The 21,430-nt window shown below is 39.2% G+C and overlaps 1 protein-coding gene across 1 annotated transcript in view; it reads right to left on the reverse strand.

Moving 5' to 3' along the window:
* Positions 1–5,640: 5,640 nt before the first annotated feature.
* The window catches only part of LOC117093710 (zinc finger protein 729-like), a 38,297-nt gene continuing 22,507 nt past the window's right edge, over positions 5,641–21,430 (reverse strand). The window contains 7 exon segments of the mRNA XM_033229219.1: positions 5,641–5,788; positions 5,958–6,009; positions 6,011–6,058; positions 6,437–6,551; positions 6,630–6,723; positions 6,787–7,689; positions 7,993–9,990. Of these exon segments, the coding sequence (XP_033085110.1) occupies positions 5,700–5,788; positions 5,958–6,009; positions 6,011–6,058; positions 6,437–6,551; positions 6,630–6,723; positions 6,787–7,689; positions 7,993–9,990 (3,299 nt within the window). The 3' untranslated portion in view covers positions 5,641–5,699.

Consider the following 21,430-nt stretch of genomic DNA (forward strand, 5'->3'; position numbering starts at 1 on the left):
AGATACATTTTATAACAAATTTTATGCTTGCCACACTTTATGTAAGAATTCAATAAGATTCTTCTTTTACAAACAAAGAAAAACAATGGTAACTGATTTAATTTTTTCACATGTGGACCGTGTATGCCTCTCACTTTAGTTAACTAATCTCAAAGTTATATTGGTAAGCAAATTCTCCACTCAAAACCATTTTTTTAAGCACATTAAAAATACCAACTTTTGGCCAGGCACAGTGACTCATACCTGTAATCCCAGCACTTTGGGAGGCCGTGGCGGGCAGATTACGAGTTCAGGAGTTCAAGACCAGCCTGGCCAATACGGTGAAACCCCATCTCCACTAAAAATACAAAAGTTCCCGGCATAGTGGTGCGTGCCTGTAGTCCCAGCTACTTGGGAGGCTGAGGCAGGAGAATTGCTTGAATCCAGGAGGCGGAGGTTGCAGTGAGCTGAGATCATGCCACTGCACACCAGCCTGGGTGACAGAGCCAGACTCTGTCTCAAAAAAACCAAAAACCCACCAACTTTTTCATCAGAACCTACAAAGTACTATGTAAAATAACATGGTAGGAAGACAAGTGAGAAAACTGTAGCTGTAACACAGAAAAAGGAGAAAAGCTGTGATGCATACATCCTTGAAATGAATGTAAGACAAACAAAACTGAAGATAATTAAAAAATAAAGAAGCAGAATATCTCTTTAAATTCAGCAAGAGTGAGCTTTGCATCCTGGAAATAAAAATGTCCTCTCAACATGAGGAATCAATGTAATTTCTTCTCCATTCATATTTTCCATTCTGACTTAAAGTTACAAACTAACTCCAGAAGGAATACTTACGGCTTATCACGAAGCATCTGCTACACAGCAAGCACTGCCATATTTGCTTGCTGCATTTATACACAAAAACATCCTCTTGACTTATGGAAGCCTCCCTAGTACTTACCTGAACAAATTTGCTCAGTAAATAAATAAATTAACTTATGACAATTTTAAAAATGCAGAGGAACAATAACTAAGTAAAAGTGAGCTTATATGGGGTTCTCCAAGTAAAAGAAACAAATGGAATCTTCTAACTAAATAAAATATAACTTAATACACTAATTGTGGAATTACATCTAAAGATCGTTTTGTGTACACTACTAAATTTCATAAAAATTATTCTTACAATCCATGACATAATGTATACTTCATAATTATAAAACAAAAAAAAAATAAGAAAAAAGAAAAGTATGGGTCTGGCATGAGTACCAGCCAAGTAAAACCAAAGAAATTTCAAGGGGAGATTCTTAACCATAAGATGTAAGATTTTACAATAATGAATTCAATACAAACCAGAGAGTATAGATTTGCTTTCCACATTTTTGAGGTTTTTGGTTTTCTAGTAAATTAGTCACTTTATTATAATAATTTGTTTTGTTCTAATACTTTTATTTTCTGAAAATAGGTATAAACTCAGAATTACACAAACACATCTACTTCATAATTTTCTTGCACCTAAATACCTTTAGAGTGATATATGTGTATATTTAACCATATGTAAATCAAAACTAAAAGTCTGTATGTATCTGTTTGCAGGCATAGTGGCCACATGTTCAAAGAAAAATATGTGCCGGGCGCGGTGGCTCAAGCCTGTAATCCCAGCACTTTGGGAGGCCGAGACGGGTGGATCACGAGGTCAGGAGATCGAGACCATCCTGGCTAACACGGTGAAACCCCGTCTCTACTAAAAATACAAAAAACTAGCCGGGCGAGGTGGCGGGCGCCTGTAGTCCCAGCTACTCCGGAGGCTGAGGCAGGAGAATGGCGTGAACCCGGGAGGCGGAGCGTGCAGTGAGCTGAGATCCGGCCACTGCACTCCAGCCTGGGCGACAGAGCAAGACTCCGTCTCCAAAAAAAAAAAAGAAAAAGAAAAAGAAAAATATGTAACACATTTTTATTTACATTCCTGTATGATTTTTATTATGACCACAAAAATGACCTTATAATAAACAACAATTTAAATGTACATTGCAAAATAATTAAAAGTGTAGATTTGGATTGCTTGTAATTCAAAGAATAAATGTTGAAGATGGTGAATCTCTCATTTGCCCTGATGTGATCATTACATATTTTATCCTGGTATCAAAAATATGCCATATATGGCAGAAATATATATATACACTATGTATCCACCAAAGTTAAGAAAACGTTTAAGTTTGTCAAGGCAAAAGAAAAAAAAAAGTTTAAATAAGATTAAAACTATAAAAATTAACCAATGAGAACAATATTCTTTAACCTAAGTGCAAGTTAAATACACTGAAAAAAGAGATGACTACAGATGTTATGCCACTGTTACCAAATAGTAAACTGTGACCATTTCTTAACTACACCCTTGAGTAAGGTAGAATAGGTCAAAGTGAGTGGCATAATAACACTTCATTGAATGTACAATAGACTTAACATGTCAAAAAATGTTTAAAAAAATTAAGTTCACATATAATCTAAAAATTTATGAATATACTACATTACATAAAAGCACAATTAAAATAATATACTACTAATTTAACTAAAATTTTAAAGTTTTTTTCACTATAATGCACAAGAATTTATTACTCAGAACATCTACCTCATACATCACTCAATATTGTAAGTTAATCAGAAAAAGCCTCTCCACTTAGATTTTTATCATGCATTTTATATTTTAATATCCTTTCTAAGAAAAAGGTCATAAATAATGCCCACCTAATAAAAAAGAATTTCATATCTCTGATGCAGCAAAAATTGATCACATGCTTTCACATGTAAATAAAATAGGAATGAAGATGATGAATGAGTTGAATTACATCCTTATTTGCTTTTCAAAGAGTAATTTTTTTCAGTATTACAATGTTAAAAGTTTTTTGATCATTGAAATATAAAAAGTATACTTCAAATATATTTACAATTCTCCAGAAAACCATCTCTTTTTAAAGTTATATCAAACAACTTATCTAACAATTTTAGTTTGATATTTTTTATACTCAACACACTGATTTGGTGTAACGCCTGAAGTGCCAATGCCTTATTTCTACTGTGAATTCTGTGATATTTACATAGTTAATTTTGGATTAAATATTTTTCATATTTACTGCATCTACAAAAAGTATATATCTTAGCATACTCTGATATTTTCTAAGCTGTAGTTTATAAATTTTTGCCCAAATTTATTACATTTGCAGGGTTTTTCCTCCAATATAAACTCCCTGATATTGAACAAAGTTTGAGCAACTTTAGGGTTTTTCTGTAGTACAAAATATGCACAATATTTAGATCTGTGATACAAATATAGTACTACAACCCTTTATATTTGTAATGTTTGTCCTCAAAAGAAATACGACATATATTTTCTAAAAGATATTCTGACAGTAATTGCATTTTTAATGTTTTTTTTTTTTTTTTTTTTTTTTTTTTGAGGCGGAGTCTCGCTCTGTCGCCCGGACTGGAGTGCAGTGGCCGGATCTCAGCTCACTGCAAGCTCCGCCTCCTGGGTTTACGCCATTCTCCTGCCTCAGCCTCCCGAGTAGCTGGGACTACAGGCGCCCGCCACCTCGCCCGGCTAGTTTTTGTATTTTTAGTAGAGACGGGGTTTCACTGTGTTAGCCAGGATGGTCTCGATCTCCTGACCTCGTGATCCGCCCGTCTCGGCCTCCCAAAGTGCTGGGATTACAGGCTTGAGCCACCGCGCCCGGCTTAATGTTTTTATTAAGTATAAACTGTGAAGATGTGAGCAGATATTAATGGCTTTTCCACATTCTTTATAGGTGTACTTTTTTTTCAGGTATAAATGCTTTCCTATGTGATAAGGTGTATTGGCTAAATGTTTTGCCACATTCTCCATTAAGGAGTTTTCTCCAGTATAAATTATCTTGCAATCAAATGTGACTACCATTTAAAGGCTTTGTGACATTACTCATGTCTAGGGTTTCTTGACACTATGGTTTATGTTAAGAGAAGTTTAAGGTGTTCTCAAGAGCACTGTCATGTCTTTTGGATTTGTAGTTTATCTCTAGTATGATTTGAAAACTTATTAAAAACTGTCACATTCTTCACATTTGTAGAACTTCTCTGCAGCATAAATTATCTCACGTGTAATAAGGGTTGAAATGTTTTTAAAGCTGTTGTCACATTCTTCATATTTATAAAATGTATCTTCTGTATGAATTATCTTATGCTTAGTAAGAGTTGAAGACCAGTTAAAGACTTTTTTTTTTTTTTTTTTTGAGATGGAGTCTCGCTCTGTCGCCCAGGCTGGAGTGCAGTGGCCGGATCTCAGCTCACTGCAAGCTCCGCCTCCCGGGTTTACGCCATTCTCCTGCCTCAGCCTCCAGAGTAGCTGGGACTACAGGCGCCCGCCACCTCGCCCGGCTAGATTTTTGTATTTTTTAGTACAGACGGGGTTTCACCGTTAGCCAGGATGGTCTCGATCTCCTGACCTCGTGATCCGCCCGTCTCAGCCTCCCAAAGTGCTGGAATTACAGGCTTGAGCCACCGCGCCCGGCCCAGTTAAAGACTTTGTTACATTCTTCACATTTGTAGGGTTTTTCTTCAGTATGAATTATCTTACGTGTGGAAAAGTGTGAGAAATGGTTACAGGTTTTGCCACGTTCTTCACATTTGTAGGGCTAGTTTCCATTATGAATTATCTTATGTTCAGTAAGGTTTGAGGACCAGTTAAAAGCTTTGCAACATTCTTCACGTTTGCAGGGTTTCTCTATAGTAGAAATTGTTTATTAAGAATTGAAGAATGGTTATAACATTATTGATTTCACATTTGTAGGGTTTCTCTCCCATTGAATTATCTTGTTTAGTAAGAGTTAAGGACTGGCTAAGTGTTCCCACTTTCTCACATTTGTAAGGTTTTTCTCTGGTATGAATTTCCTTATGTCTAGTGAAGTTTCAGAATTGATTAAAAGCATTGTCACATTCTTCACATTTATAGAGTTTGTCTTCAGTATAAACTATCTTATGTTCAGTAAGGTCTGAAAACCAGTTAAAAGCTTTGTCACATTTTTTATATTTGTAGGTTTTCTCTTTAGTATTAATTATCTTAAGTTCAGTAAGGTTTAAGGACCAGTTAAAAGCTTTGCCACGTTCTTCACATTTGTAGGGTTTCTCTCTAATATAAACTATTTTATATTCAGTAAGATTTGAGAACCCGTTAGAAGTTTTGCCACGGCTGGGCGCGGTGGCTCAAGCCTGTAATCCCAGCACTTTGGGAGGCCGAGACGGGCGGATCACGAGGTCAGGAGATCGAGACCATCCTGGCTAACACGGTGAAACCCCATCTCTACTAAAAATGCAAAAAACTAGCCGGGCGAGGTGGCGGGCGCCTGTAGTCCCAGCTACTCCGGAGGCTGAGGCAGGAGAATGGCGAGAACCTGGAGGCGGAGCTTGCAGTGAGCAGAGATCCAGCCACTGCACTCCAGCCTGGGCGACAGAGCAAGACTCCGTCTCAAAAAAAAAAAAAAAAAAAAAAAAAGAAGTTTTGCCACATTCTTCACATTTGTAAAGTATCTCTGTAGTATGAATTATTTTGTATTCAGTAAGTTTTGAGAAACACTTAAAAGTTTTGCCAATTCTTTGCATTTGTGGCGTTCCTCTCCAGTATAAATTGAGTAAGGTTTGAGAACTGGTTAAAAGCTTTGCCCATTCTTCACATTTGCAGTGTTTGTCTCTAGTATGAATTATCTTATGTTCAGTAAGATTTGAGGACTAAAAGCTTTGCCACATTCCTCACATTTGAAGGGTTCTTCTTCCGTATGAATTATCTTACGTTTGGTAAGATTTGAGGACCGGTTAAAAGCTTTGCCATATTATTCACATTTGTGGAGTTTATCTTCTGTAGGAATTCTCTCAGTTTGAGTAAGAGCTGAGCAATGGTTAGAAGCTATGCCACATTTATTACATTTGTAGGGTTTTCCTCCAGTATCAATTACGTGTATTTAAGTTGTGAGGACTGGTTAAAGGCTTTTCCACATTCTTCATATTTGATGGGTTTCTCTTCAGTATGAATGGTTTTCTGTCTAGTAAGCTTTGAGGATTGGTTAAAAGTTTTGCCACATTCCACATATACAGCATGGAATACAATGCAGCCATAAAAAGGGGTAAGTTCATGTACTTTGGATAGACATGGATGAAGCTAGAAACCATCATTCTCAGCAAACTATCATAAAAACAGAAAACCAAACACCACATGTTCTCACTCATAGGTGGAAATTGAACAATGAGAACACTTGGACACACGGCGGGGAACATCACACACTGGGGCCTGTCAGTGGGTGGGGGGCTGGGGAGGGATAGCGTTAGGAGAAATACCTAATGTAAATGATGAGTTGACGGGTGCAGCAAACCAACATGGCACATGTATACCTTTGTAACAAACCTGCATGTTGTGCACATGTACCCTAGAACTTAAAAGTATAAAAAAAGTTTTGCCACATTCTTTACATTTGTAGGGTTTCTCTCCAGTATGAATTGTTTTATGTCTAGTAAGGCTTGAGGACTGGTTAAAACTTTTGCCACATTCTTCACACATGCAGGGTCTTCTCTAGTATAAATTATGTGTATTAATGTTTGTAAAATGGCTGAAAGCTCTGCCACATTATTCACATTTTTAGGGTTTCTCTCCAGTATGAATTATCTTATGTTTAGTGAGGGTTGAAGGATGGTTAAAAGCTTTGCCACATTCTTCACATTTGTAGGGTTTCTCTCTAGTATTATTTTGCCTAGTAAGGGGTGAGGATTCCTTAAAAGCTTTGGTACTTTCTTCACCTTTGTAGGGTTTCTCTCCAGTATGAATTGTTTTGTGTCTAGTAAGGTGTGACGACTGGTTAAATGCTTTGCCACATTCTTCACATTTGTAGGGTTTCTCTACAGAATGAATTATCTTATGCTTAGTAAGGGTTGAGAAATTGTTAAAAGCTTTGCCACATTCTTCACATTTGTAGGGTTTCTCCCCAGTATGAATTCTCTTGTGTTTCCTAAGGGTTGAGAAATTGTTAAAAGCTTTGCCACATTCTTCACATTTGTAGGGTTTCTCCCCAGTATGAATTATCTTATGTTTCATAAGGGCTGAGAAATTGTTAAAAGCTTTGCCACATTCTTCACATTTGTACAATTTCTCCCTAGTATGAATTATCTTATGTTTCTTAAGGGTTGAGGGATTATTAAAATCTTTGCCACATTCTTCACATTTGTAGGGTTTCTCCCCAGTATGAATTACTTTATGTCTCGTAAGGTGTGAGGATTGCTTAAAAGCTTTGTCACATTCTTCACATTTGTATGGTTTCTTCCCAGTATGAATTATCTTATGTTTCATAAGGGTTGAGGAATTGTTAAAAGCTTTGCCACATTCTTCACATTTGTAGGGTTTCTTTCCAGTATGAATTATCTTATGTTTTCTAAGGGCTGAGAAATGCTTAAAAGCTTTGCCACATTCTTCACATTTGCAAGGTTTCTCTCCAGTGTGAATTATCTTATGTACAGTAAGTTTTGACAACCACTTAAAAGCTTTACCACATTCCTCACATGTGTAGGGTTTCTCTCCACTATGAATTATCTCATGTTTTCTAAGCGTTGAGGACTGGCTAAAAGCTTTGCCACATTCTTCACATTTGCAGGGTTTCTCTTCAGTATGAATTACCTTATGTACAGTAAGTTTTGACAACCACTTAAGGCCGGGCGCGGTGGCTCAAGCCTGTAATCCCAGCACTTTGGGAGGCCGAGACGGGCGGATCACAAGGTCAGGAGATCGAGACCATCCTGGCGAACACAGTGAAACCCTGTCTCTACTAAAAATACAAAAAAACTAGCTGGGCGAGATGGCGGGCACCTGTAGTCCCAGCTACTCAGGAGGCTGAGGCAGGAGAATGGCGGGAACCCGGGAGGCGGAGCTTGCAGTGAGCTGAGATCCGGCCACTGCACTCCAGCCTGGGCGACAGAGCGAGACTCCGCCTCAAAAAAAAAAAAAAAAAAAAAAAGCTTTACCACATTCTTCACATTTGTAGGGTTTTTCCCCAGTATGAATGATCTTATGTTTCATAAGGGTGGAGAAATTGTTAAAAGCTTTGCCACATTCTTCACATTTGTACAATTTCTCCCTAGTATGAATTACCTTATGTTTTCTGAGGGCTGGGAAATGCTTAAAAGTTTTGCCACATTCTTCACATTTCCAGGGTTTCTCTCCAGTATGAATTATCTTATGTACAGTAAGTTTTGAGGACCACTTAAAAGCTTTACCACAATCTTCACATTTGTAGGGTTTCTCTCCAGTATGAATTATCACATGTTTTCTAAGGGTTGAGGACTGGCTGAAAGCTTTGCCACATTCTTCACATTTGTAGGGTTTCTTTCCAGTGTGAATTATCTTATGTCTTCTAAGGGCTGAGAAATGGTTAAAAGCTTTGCCACACTCTTCACATTTGTAGGGTTTCTCTCCAGTATGAATTGCTTTATGTCTAGTAAGGTGTGAGGATTGCCTGAAAGCTTTGCCACATTCTTCACATTTGTACGGTTTCTTCCCAGTATGAATTATCTTATGTTTCATAAGGGTTGAGGACTGGCTAAAAGCTTTGCCACATTCTTCACATTTGTACAATTTCTCCCTAGTATGAATTACCTTATGTTTTCTAAGGGCTGAGAAATGCTTAAAAGCTTTGCCACATTCTTCACATTTGTAGGGTTTCTCTTCAGTATGAATTACCACATGTTTTCTAAGGGTTGAGGACTGGCTAAAATCTTTGCCACATTCTTCACATTTGTAGGGTTTCTTTCCAGTGTGAATTATCTTATGTCTTCTAAGGGTTGAGAAATGCTTAAAAGCTTTGCCACATTCTTCACATTTGTAAGGTTTCTCTCCAGTATGAATTGCTTTATGACTAGTAAGGTGTGAGGATTGCCTAAAAGCTTTGCCACATTCTTCACATTTGTATGGTTTCTTCCCAGTATGAATTATCTTATGCTTCATAAGGGTTGAGGAACTATTAAAAGCTTTGCCACATTCTTCACATTTGTAGGGTTTCTTTCCAGTATGAATTATCTTATGTTTTTTAAGCGTTGAGGACTGGCTAAAAGCTTTGCCACATTCTTCACATTTGCAGGGTTTCTCTCCAGTATGAACTACCATATGTATAGTAAGTTTTGAGGACCACTTAAAAGCTTTACCACATTCTTCACATTTGTAGGGTTTCTCTCCAATATGAATTTTCTCATGTTTTCTAAGGGCTGAGAAATGGTTAAAAGTTTTGCCACAATCTTCACATTTGTAGGGTTTCTCTGTAGTATGAATTACCTTACGTTCATTAAAATTTGAGGACCCCTTAAAAGCTCTGTTACATTCTTCACATTTGTAGATTTTCTCTCCAGTATGAATTCTCTTATGGTCAGTAAGATTTGAGAACTGGTTAAAAGGTTTGCCACATTCTTCACATCTGAAGTATGTCTCTCCAGTATGAATTATCTTATGTTTAGTGAACGCTGAAGAGAAGTTAAAGGCTTTGCCACATTTCTTACATTTGTAGGGTCTGTCTTCAGTATGAATTACCTTATGTTTAATAAGGGTTGAGAACCATTTAAAGGCTTTGCCATGTTCTTCACATTTGTAGATATTCTCTCTAGTACGAATTCTCTTATGTTGAATTAAGTGTGAAAGCATGAGAAATGATTTGCTACATTTTATACATTTGAAAGTTTTCTTTTTAGTGTGTCTAACCTTATTTCTATTTGAATGTGAATATTTATGAAAGACTTTCATGTATTTGTTACACTGAAATATTTTTCTCTGGGTAGTTGTCCTACAATGGATAAGTTTATTATAACCTTCTTCATGCATCTTACACTCATTGGCACTTTTACAATATTTTCTTAATTGTAAATTCTTAAGTCCACATCTTGTATATGTTCTCAGAATTACTTCTTGGAAACAATCTTTCATGCTCTGATCTGGCCAAAGGTCTTGTGTAAAATGAGAACGCATAACTGGAAGAAATAAAAGTAACAAATTATTCCACTTGCTAGACTCAAATATACTTTACAAATCTAACCTATAAAATTATAAAAACCACAAAAGCAAGATGGCACAGCAAAATAAGACAGGCCCTAATTTCTTCATAGACACATAAATGTAACAAAAACACACTAACCAAAATACATTTGTGGAAAAGTTATAAATGAGTTAAGTGTATAGAGAACCCCAAGTAAGTACAGTGCAAAGAACCACACAGTAGGAAAGAGAAGTCTGTTACAGTTTCCCAATGCAGCTCTTCCTGCTCCCCAAAATAACATAGGGACTTTAGAAGTTAATTGATGGCTGGGAATGGCAGCTCACTCCTGTAATTCCAGCACTTTTGGAGGCCAAGGTAAGTGGATTACCTGAGATCAAGAGTTCAAGACCAGCCTGGCCAAAACGGAAAAACTTCATCTCTACTAAAAATTCAAAAATTAGCCAGCTGGCCGGGCGCGGTGGCTCAAGCCTGTAATCCCAGCACTTTGGGAGGCCGAGACAGGCGGATCATGAGGTCAGGAGATCGAGACCATCCTGGCTAACATGGTGAAACCCCGTCTCTGCCAAAAAATGCAAAAAACTAGCCGGGCGAGGTGGCGGGCGCCTGCAATCCCAGCTACTCGGGAGGCTGAGGCAGGAGAATGGCGTAAACCCGGGAGGCAGAGCTTGCAGTGAGCCGAGATCCGGCCACTGCACTCCAGCCTGGGCGACAGAGCAAGACTCTGTCTCAAAAAAAAAAAAAAAAAAAAAATTAGCCAGCTGTGGTGGCACACGTCTGTAGTCCCAGCTACTCAGGAGGCTGAGGCAATCACTTGAACTTGGGATGTAGGGATTGCAGTGAGATGAGATTATGCTAGTGCACTCCAGCCTGCGTGACAGAGTGAGACTCTGTCTCAAAAAAAAAAAAAAAAAAAAAAAGTAAATTGCCAACTCCTGGTTTACTCTTTAAAGACAAATAAAACAGTGGCACATACATATTTATTTCTGGCTTCTAGGGGCCTTTCTAGACACTGGTTTTTGTCTCTCATGACATAAAGTGCTGAAAGAAATGGTGGCATACTTTAAAATGATAGCTTGAGTCTGCTGAGACCAAAGTTAGATGTTATAGCAGCAAAGAATATAGTACCACACACAAAAAAATAGATGTAGCAAGTGATTACTACTGAGAAGAAACATGAATACATGAATAACGTTTTTTATCAAAACAAACAAACAAGCAAGAAAATAACACACACACACAATTTCAGACAAGATGCATTCTAAGAACATGTTTGACAGACTCCCAGAATCTCTCGCCAAGACAACTGGCTTCAGACTATTCCAGGACAAGGCTACATTATTTAGATTGCAACATGTAGCTTTTGTGATGTACAAATTTTAATCAATGATTACAATGTATATAGAATATTAGGACAACATGGCCCAATCAAAAAAACTATAACATTTTTAGAAAGCAACCATAAAACAATGAAGATTAATAAATTAATTTTAAAATTTTCAAATAAATTGTAACACTGAATGAAAGAGGAACACAGACCACTATAAGAAATTGAAAAAATGAGGATACCTCTTCCCCAATGGCATGAGGTAATTCATGAAAATGACTTGCTATTCACCTAAGCCAGAGAACCCCACAATATCATGCTAAACAAGAGGTTCATAAGGGCTATTCTTATATAAGACAAAATAAACTTTAAAGCAACAGCAGTTAAAAAAGACAAAGAGAGACATTATACAATGGTAAAAGGCCTTGTCCAAGAGGAACATATCACAGTCCTAAACATATATGCTCCTAACACTGGAGCTCCCAAATTTATAAAACAATTACTAGTAGACCTAATAAATGAGATAGACACCAACAAAATAATAGTGGGGACTTCAATACTCCACTAACATCACCAGACAGGCCATCAAGACTGAAAGTCAACAAATAAACAATGGATTTATACTATACCTTGGATCAAATGGACTTAACAAATATATACAGAACATTCCATCCAACAACTGCAGAATATACATTCTATTCAACAGGACACGAAACTTTCTCCAAATAGACTATATGACAGGCCCCAAAATGAACAAGACATTTAAGAGAATTGAAATTATATCAAGCACTCCCAGACCACCGTGGAATAAAAGTGGAATTCAACTCCAAAAGGAATCTTCAAAACCATGCAAATACATGTAAATTTAAAAACCTGCTCCTGAATAATCATGGGGTCAAATATGAAATCAAAATGGAAATTTAAAAAATTCTTCAAACGCAACAATACAAGTGACACAACCTATCAAAACCTCTAGGATACAGCAAAGGCAATGCTAAGAGGAAAGTTCATAGCCCTAAACGCCTACATCAAAACATCTGAAAGAGCACAAACTGACACTCTAAGTTCACACCTCAAAGAACTAGAGAAACAAGGACAAACCAAACCCAAACCCAGAAGAAGAAAAAAAATAAAATCAGCGCAGAATGAAATGAAATTGAAATAAACAGACAAAAACCAAAAGAAAAACCTGGCTCTTTAAAAAGATAAATACAATTGACAGACCATTAGCAAGATTAACCAAGAAAAAAAGAAAATCCAAATAACCTCGATAAGAAAGGAAACAGGAGATATTACATCTGACACCACGGAAATACAAAAGGTCATTCAAGGCTACTATGAACACCTTTAAGTATACTAACTAGAAAACCTAAAAGAAATGGGTAAATTTCTGGAAAAATGCAACCCAACCAGCTTAAATCAGGAAGAATTAGATACCCTGATCAGACCAATAACAAGCAGCGAGATTGAAAAGGTAATTTAAAAGTTACCAACAAAAAAAGTCTAGGACCAGGCAGAATTTAGCAGAATTCTACCAGACATTCAAAGAAAAATTGGAAAGGCCGGGCCTGGTGGCTCAGGCTTGTCATCCCAGCACTTTGGGAGGCTGAGGCGGGCAGATCACGAGGTCAGGAGATAGAGACCATCCTGGCTAACACAGTGAAACCCCGTCTCTACTAAAAATGCAAAAAATTGGCCAGGCACGGTGCTGGGCGCCTGTAGTCCCAGCTACTGGGCAGGCTGAGGCAGGAGAATGGCGTGAACCCGGAGGCGGAGCTTGCAGTGAGCCGAGATCCTGCCACTGCACTCCAGCCTGGGTGACAGAGCAAGACTCTGTCTCAAAAAAAAAGAAGAAAAAGAAAAAAAAGAAAAAAGAAAAACAAAGAAGAATTGGTACCAATGCTATTGACACTATTCCACAAGACAGAGGAAGAGGGAGCCCTTCCTAATTCATTCTGTGAAGCCGGCATCACCCTAAAACCAGAAAAGGGCATTAACCAAAAAAGAAAACCACAGACTAATGTCCCTGATGAAAACAGATGCTAAAAGCCTTAACAAAACACTAGCTAACTGAATCCAACGTATCAAAAAGAGAATCCATGATCAAGTGGGTTTAATACCAGTGGTGCAGGGATGGTTTAACAAATGCAAGTCAATAAATGTGACATACCACATAGAAAGAAATAAAAACAAAAATCACATGATCATCTCAATAGATGCAGAAAAAGCATTCAACAAAATCCCTTTATGATTAAAACTCTTAACAAAACTGGCATACAAGGGACATACATCAATGTAATAAAAGCCATCTATGACAAACCCAGAGCCAACATCATACTGAATGAGGAGAAGTTGAAAGCATTCCCTCTGAGAACTGGAACAAGACAAGGAGATCCACTCTTGACACGCTTCTTCAACAGAGTACTCGAAGTCTTAGCCAGAGCACGGAGAAAAGAGAAAGAAATAAAGGGCATCAAAATTGGTAAAGAGGAAGTAAAGCTGTCACTGTTTGCTGATGATATGACTGTTTACTTTGAAAACCCTAGACTTTTCAAGAAAGCTCCTAGAAGTGATAATTCAGCAAAGTTTTCAGATACAAAATTAATGTATACAAATCAGTAGCTCGTCTATACACCAACAGCGACCAAGCAGAGAGTCAAATCAAGAACTCAACCCCTTTTACAATAGCTGTGAACAAAAAAACCCAAAAACTTATGAATATACCTAACCAGGCAGGTAAAGACCTCTACAAGAAAAACTACAAAACACTGCTAAAAGAAATCACAGATGACACAAACAAATGGAAACACAGCCCGTGCTCATGGATGGATAGAATCAATATTGTGAAAATAACCACACTGCCAAAAGCAATCCACAAATTCAACGCAATTTCCATCAAAATACCATCATCATTCTTCACAGAATTAGAAAAAATTATTCTAAAATTCATGTGGAACAACAACAAAAAAAGGACTGCATAGCCAAAGCAAGACTAAGCAAAAAGAACAAATCTGAACGAATCACATTACCTGACTTCAAGCTATACTATAAAGCCAGTCATGAAAACAGCATGGTACTGATGTAAAAATAGGCACATAAACCAATGGAAAATAATACAGAACCCAGAAATAAACCCAAATACTCACAGCCAACTGAACTTTGACATAGCAAACAAAAACATAAAGTGGGTAAAGGATACTCTTTTCTTTTTTTCTGACACAGAGTTTTGCTCTGTTGCCCAGGCTACAGTGCAGTGGCACAATCTCAGCTCACCACAACCTGTCTCCCAGATTCCAGCAATTCTCCTCCCTCAGCCTCCCGAGTAGCTAGGATTTCAGGCACCCGCCACTGCACCGGGCTAATTTTTGCATTTTTTAGCCGAGATGGGGTTTCACCACCTTGGTCAGGCTGGTCTCGAACTCCTGACCTTGTGATCCACCCACCTTAGCCTCCCAAAGTGCTGGGATTACCGTGCCCAGCCAAGGATACTCTTTTCAACAAATGGTGCTGGGATAATTGGCTAGCCACATGTAGGAGAATAAAACTGGATCCTCATCTTTTACTTTATACAAAAATCAACTCAAGATGGATTAAAGACTTAAATCTAAGACCTGAAACTATAAAAATTCTAGAAGACAACATTGGAAAAACCCTTTCAGACATCGGCTTAGACAAGGATTTCATAATAAAGAACCCAAAAGCAAATGCAATTAAAACAAAGATAAATTAGGGAGGGTTCTCTCTCTATCTTGTGGAATAGTGTCAAAATGGGGACTTAATTAAACTAAAGAGCTTTTGCAAGGCAAAAGAAACAGCAGAGTAGGCTGGGCACGGTGGCTCAAGCCTGTAATACCAGCACTTTGGGAGGCCGAGACGGGCGGATCACGAGGTCAGGAGATCGAGACCATCCTGGCTAACACGGTGACACCCCATCTCTACTAAAAAACACAAAAATCTAGCCTGGCGAGGTGGGGGGCGTCTGTAGTCCCAGCTACTTGGGAGGCTGAGGCAGGAGAATGGCGTAAACCCGGGAGGTGGAGCTTGCAGTGAGCTGAGATCTGGCCACTGCACTCCAGCCTGGGCGACAGAGAGACTCCATCTCAAAAAAAAAAAAAAAGAAACAGTAGAGTGAACAGACAACCCATAGAGTAAGGAGAAAATCTTCACAACCTATATACGACGCACTCAAATCAGCAAGAAAAAAAAATCCCATCAAAACTGAGCTAAGGACATGAATAGAGTTTTCATTTCAACAGAAGATAGACAAATGGCAAACAAACATATGGAAAAATGTTCAACATCACTAATGATCAGGGAAATGCAAATCAAAACCACAATACGATACCACCTTACTCCTGCAAGCATGGCCATAATAAAAAAAATCAAAACCCACTAGATGTTGGTGTGGATGTGGTGATCAGGGAACACTTCTACACTGCTGGTGGGAATGTAAATTAGTACAACCACTATGGAAAACAGTGTAGAGATTCCTAAAGAACTAAAAGTCATACTACCATTTGACCCAGCAGTCCCACTACTGGGTATCTACCTAGGGGAAAATAAGTCATTATATGAAAAAGATACCTGCACACATGTTTATAGCAGCACAATTCACAATAGCAAAATCATGTAACCAACCCCAAATGCCCATTGCCCATTAATCAATGAGTGGATAAACTGTGATATCGTAGATAGATAGATAGATAGATAGATAGACAGATAGATGATGGAACACTACTCAGCCATAAAATGGAATAAATTAATGGCATTCACAGCAACATGGATGAGATTGGAGACTATCATTCTAAGTGAAGTAACTCAGAAATGGAAAACCAAACATCTTTTTTTTTTTTTTTTTTTAATGGAGTCCCTCTGTTGCCCAGGCTGGAGTGCAGTGGCACGATCTCAGCTCACTGCAAGCTCCGCCTCCCAGGTTTACGCCATTCTCCTGCCTCAGCCTCCTGAGTAGCTGGGACTACAGGCGCCCGCCACTACGCCTGGCTAGTTTTTTGTATTTTTTTTAGTAGAGACGGGGTTTCACCGTGTTAGCCAGGATGGTCTCGATCTCCTGACCTCGTGATCCGCCCGTCTCGGCCTCCCAAAGTGCTGGGATTACAGGCTTGAGCCACCACACCCAGCCCCCAAACATCTTATGTTCTCACTGATATGTGAGAACTAAGCTATGAGGATGCTAAGGCATAAGAAAGATACAGTGGACTTTGGGGACATGGGGGGAAGAGTGGGAGGGAAACAAGGGATAAAAGACTACAAATAGAGTGCAGTGTATACAACTCGGGTGATGAGTGCACAAAACTCCCACAAATCACCACTAAAGAACTTACTCATGTAACCAAACACCACTTGTACCCCAATAACTTATGAAAAATTAAAATAAATAAAAATAAAGTAGTACACAGGTTACTGAAGATGAAAAAAAAAAAAACAGAGCTTTCCAAATTTTGATGTAATAAAAAAAGAAATGCTTTTTTTTTTTTTTGACAGAGTTGCCCAGGCTGGAGTGCAATGGCGGGATCTCGGCTCACCACAACCTCCACCTCCCAGGTTCAAGTGATTCTCCTGCATCAGCCTCCTGAGTAGCTGGGATTATAGGAATGCACCACCATGCTGGACTACTTTTGTATTTTTAGTAGAGATGAGGCTTCTCCATGTTGGTCAGGCTGGTCTCAAACTCCAGGCCTCAGGTGATCCACCTACCTTGGCCTCCCAAAGTGCTGGGATTATAGGCATGAGCCACCGCGCCCAGCTGAAAAAATATTCTTAATCCATACTACTTGATCAGAAATTATTTTATTTTAAAAACAATAAAAAACAAAGACTTTCCAAAATGAAAGCTAAGGGTGTTCATCAATCACCACTAGCACAGTTAAAAAAAAAAAGGCGGCCGGGCGCGGTGACTCAAGCCTGTAATCCCAGCACTTTGGGAGGCTGAGACGGGCGGATCACGAGGTCAGGAGATCGAGACCATCCTGGCTAACACGGTGAAACCCCGTCTCTACTAAAAAATACAAAAAACTAGCCGGGCAAGGTGGCGGCACCTGTAGTCCCAGCTACCCGGGAGGCTGAGGCAGGAGAATGGTGTAAACACGGGAGGCGGAGCTTGCAGTGAGCTGAGATCTGGCCACTGCACTCCAGCCTGGGCCACAGAGTGAGACTCCATCTCAAAAAACAAACAAAAAAAAATGCTACATTGTGGACAGGCACAGTGGTTCATGCCTATAATCCTTTACATTTATTTAGGAGGCCAACGCAGTCAGATAACTTGAGACCAGGAGTTCAAGATCAGCCCAAAAACATAGTGAGACTCTGCACATATAACAACAGAAACGCTAAAATGAGTCTTTTATGTTGAAAAATAAAATGATGCTAGACAGCATCAAAAAAGCATATATAAATATATAGCTTTCTATTAAATGTAATTATACAGACATATATAGAAAAAAAGAAATGCTAAAATGAGTATTTTATATTGAAAATAAAATGATGCTAGACAGTATCAAAAATCCATATACATATATAGCTTTCTACGAAATGTAAATATACAGACACATATAAAAAAAGAAATGCTGGCCGGGCGCGGTGGCTCAAGCCTGTAATCCTAGCACTTTGGGAGGCCGAGATGGGCGGATCACGAGGTCAGGAGATGGAGACCATCCTGGCTAACACGGTGAAACCCTGTCTCTGCTAAAAACTACAAAAAACTAGCCGGGCAAGGTGGCGGCACCTGTAGTCCCAGCTACCCGGGAGGCTGAGGCAGGAGAATGGCGTGAACCCGGGAGGCGGAGCTTGCAGTGAGCTGAGATCCGGCCACTGCACTCCAGTCCGGGCGACAGAGCGAGACTCCGCCTCAAAAAAAAAAAAAAAAAAAAAGAAAAATGGACATTATGTAAAATATCTTAAGATTAAATCAATATGTTTTAATTTCATAACTTCAGTTGAACAAAAAGCTATATATTTTCTAGGTTGCTATTAATATTATAAGTTATTATAATTTAAATAAATTACAAATTGTTTCATATTGTGTATTCAGATTTATGCAGATTTATATTTTGTTTTTATATTCTATAGAAGAATTTTAAGGGTTTTATGCACTATTATTTTAGTAAGAAATTTTATATGTAGCTGTATATTTATCTTTAACAAAAAACTATATATTTATATGTTTTCTGATGCTATCTAGCATCATTTTATTTTCAACATAAAAGACTCATTTTAGCATTTCTTTTTTTTTTTTTTGAGATGGAGTCTTGCTCTGTCACCCAGGCTGGAGTTCTGTGGCCAGATCTCAGCTCACTGCAAGCTCCGCCTGCCGGGTTCACGCCATTCTCCTGCCTCAGCCTCCCGGGTAGCTGGGACTACAGGCGCCCGCCACCTCGCCCGGCTAGTTTTTGTATTTTTAGTAGAGACGGGGTTTCACCGTGTTAGCCAGGATGGTCTCGATCTCCTGACCTCGTGATCCGCCCGTCTCGGCCTTCCAAAGTGCTGGGATTACAGGCTTGAGCCACCGCGCCCGGCAATAATGTCCATTTTTCAAGATAACTACAAAAATTTTATAGAAACTATGCAAAACAAAATAAAATAAGCAAAGTGTGCCACTACAGAATTAAACAAAAAATAGTTAAACAAGAAATGAGAAAAAATATGTTAAAAAAAAACATATAAAACGTAACAATGAAGGCGGGCACAGTGGCTCAAGCCCGTAATCCCAGCACTTTGGGAGGCCGAGGCGGGCGGATCACGAGGTCAGGAGATCGAGACCATCCTGGCTAACATGGTGAAACCCCGTCTCTACTAAAAAAATACAAAAAACTAGCCGGGCGAGGGGGCGGGTGCCTGTAGTCCCAGCTACTCCGGAGGCTGAGGCAGGAGAACGGCGTAAACCCGGGAGGCGGAGCTTGCAGTGAGCTGAGATATGGCCACTGCACTCCAGCCTGGGTGACAGAGTGAGACTCCGTCTCAAAAAAAAAAAAAAAAAAAAAAAAAACATAACAATGAAACTGGTATGTAATTTTATTTCTTTTTTTTTTTTTGAGGTGGAGTCTGGCTCTGTTGCCCAGGCTGGTGAGCAGGGGCATGATCTCAGCACACCACAACCTGCGCCTCCGGGTTCAACTGATTCTCCTTCCTCAGCCTCCTGAGTAGCACGCCACCATGCCAGGCTAATTTTTGTATTTTTAGTAGACATGGGTTATCACTATGTTGGCCAGGCTAGTCTTGAACTCCTGACTTTGTGATCTGCCCACTTTGGTCTCCCAAAGTGCTGGGATTACAGGCATGAGTCACTGCGCCCGGCATAACTTTATTTCTTTAAGAAATCATTTTAAATATAAATTTATTAAACTACTTAATAAAAAGAAATGTAATTCCAGGACTTTGGGAGGCCAAGGTGGGCTGGTTACCTGATTTCAGGAGTTTGAGACCAGCCTAGGCAACAAGGCAAAACCCTGTCTCTAACAAAAAAAAACAAAAAAAAAAAGCCAGGCGCGGTGGCTCAAGCCTGTAATCCCAGCACTTTGGGAGGCCGAGACGGGCGAATCACGAGGTCAGGAGATCGAGACCATCCTGGCTAACATGGTGAAACCCCGTCTCTACTAAAAAAATACAAAAAACTAGCCGGGCGCGGTGGCAGGTGCCTGTAGTCCCAGCTACCCGGAGGCTGAGGCAGGAGAATGGCCTAAACCCGGGAGGCGGAGCTTGCAGTGAGCTGAGATCCGGCCACTGCATTCCAGCCTGGGCGACAGAGCGAGACTCCCTCTCAAAAAAAAAAAAAAAAAAGGGGGGGGGGAACAACAACTAGTTGGGTTTAATGGCATGTGCCTGTAACCCAGCTACTTAAAAGGTTGAAACTAGAGGATTATCTGAGTTTGAGAGACTGAGGCTGCAGCTCACAGCCATTACCACATCATTGCAAACCAGCCTGGTTGACAGAGTGAGACCCTATTTCATTAATTAATTAATTAATTAAAAGCAAAAGAAAGAAGATGCCTGAGTGGCTTAAGAAAAAAAGCATACAGGCCGGGCGCGGTGGCTCAAGCCTGTAATCCCAGCACTTTGGGAGGCCGAGGCGGGTGGATCACGAGGTCAGGAGATCGAGACCCTCCTGGCTAACACGGTGAAACCCCGTCTCTACTAAAAATACAAAAAACTAGCCGGGCGAGGTGGCGGGCGCCTGTAGTCCCAGCTACTCGGAGGTTGAGGCGGGAGAATGGCGGGAACCCGGGAGGCGGAGCTTGCAGTGAGCCGAGATCGCGCCACTGCACTCCAGCCTGGGCGACACAGCGAGACTCCGCTCTCAAAAAAAAAAAAAAAAAGAAAAAAAGCATACAATATGTTCCTACAAGAGACCAATTTTAGTACTGAGTCAAATAGTGCTAAGTCATAGAATAGAAAAAAATCTGTATTTCATGCAAATAGCAGCCACAAATGGGTGAGGTAGTCATAATTATATTGGATACAATATGCTTTAAGTCAAGTACTAGTATGAGACAAAGATTGTTATTATATAATAGTAAAATGGGTCAATTTACCAGGAATCTATAACTATTATATTTATGTGTACAGGTATGTATAACAGGGCTCCAAAATATATAAATATTGACAAAGGTGAAGCAAGAAATACATAGCAACGTAATAGTTGCCGACACTGAGACCCCATTTTCAATAATAGAAAATTCATATAAAAGATTAAGAAAACAGAAAATGTAGATAACATTATAGACTGTAATATTTTGCATACAGAGAAATATCTGAGAGTAGATAATTTATAAAGAAAAAAGTTTATTTGGCTCACAGTTCAGCAGACTGTACAAGAAGTGTGTGCCGGTATCTGTTTCTGGTGGGGTCTCAGGAAGCTTATGATCATAGTGGAAGGCGAAGAAGAACTGCACATATCACACGGTAAAAGACAGAGCAAGTGTGAGGTAAAAGAACCAGGTTCTTTTAACATAGTTTCTCAAAATTATACAGATATTTGTGTGTCCCCAACAACAATGGAAAAGCAGTCAGATTGTGCAGTCCCTTATATGCCACGAACACGACTTTGGCTCTCATTGTAAACTTGAAGGGAGATCAC

The sequence above is a fragment of the Trachypithecus francoisi genome, unplaced genomic scaffold, assembly GCF_009764315.1.
Source record: "Trachypithecus francoisi isolate TF-2019V2 unplaced genomic scaffold, Tfra_2.0 Lachesis_group12, whole genome shotgun sequence".
NCBI classification, from domain to species: Eukaryota; Metazoa; Chordata; class Mammalia; order Primates; family Cercopithecidae; genus Trachypithecus; species Trachypithecus francoisi.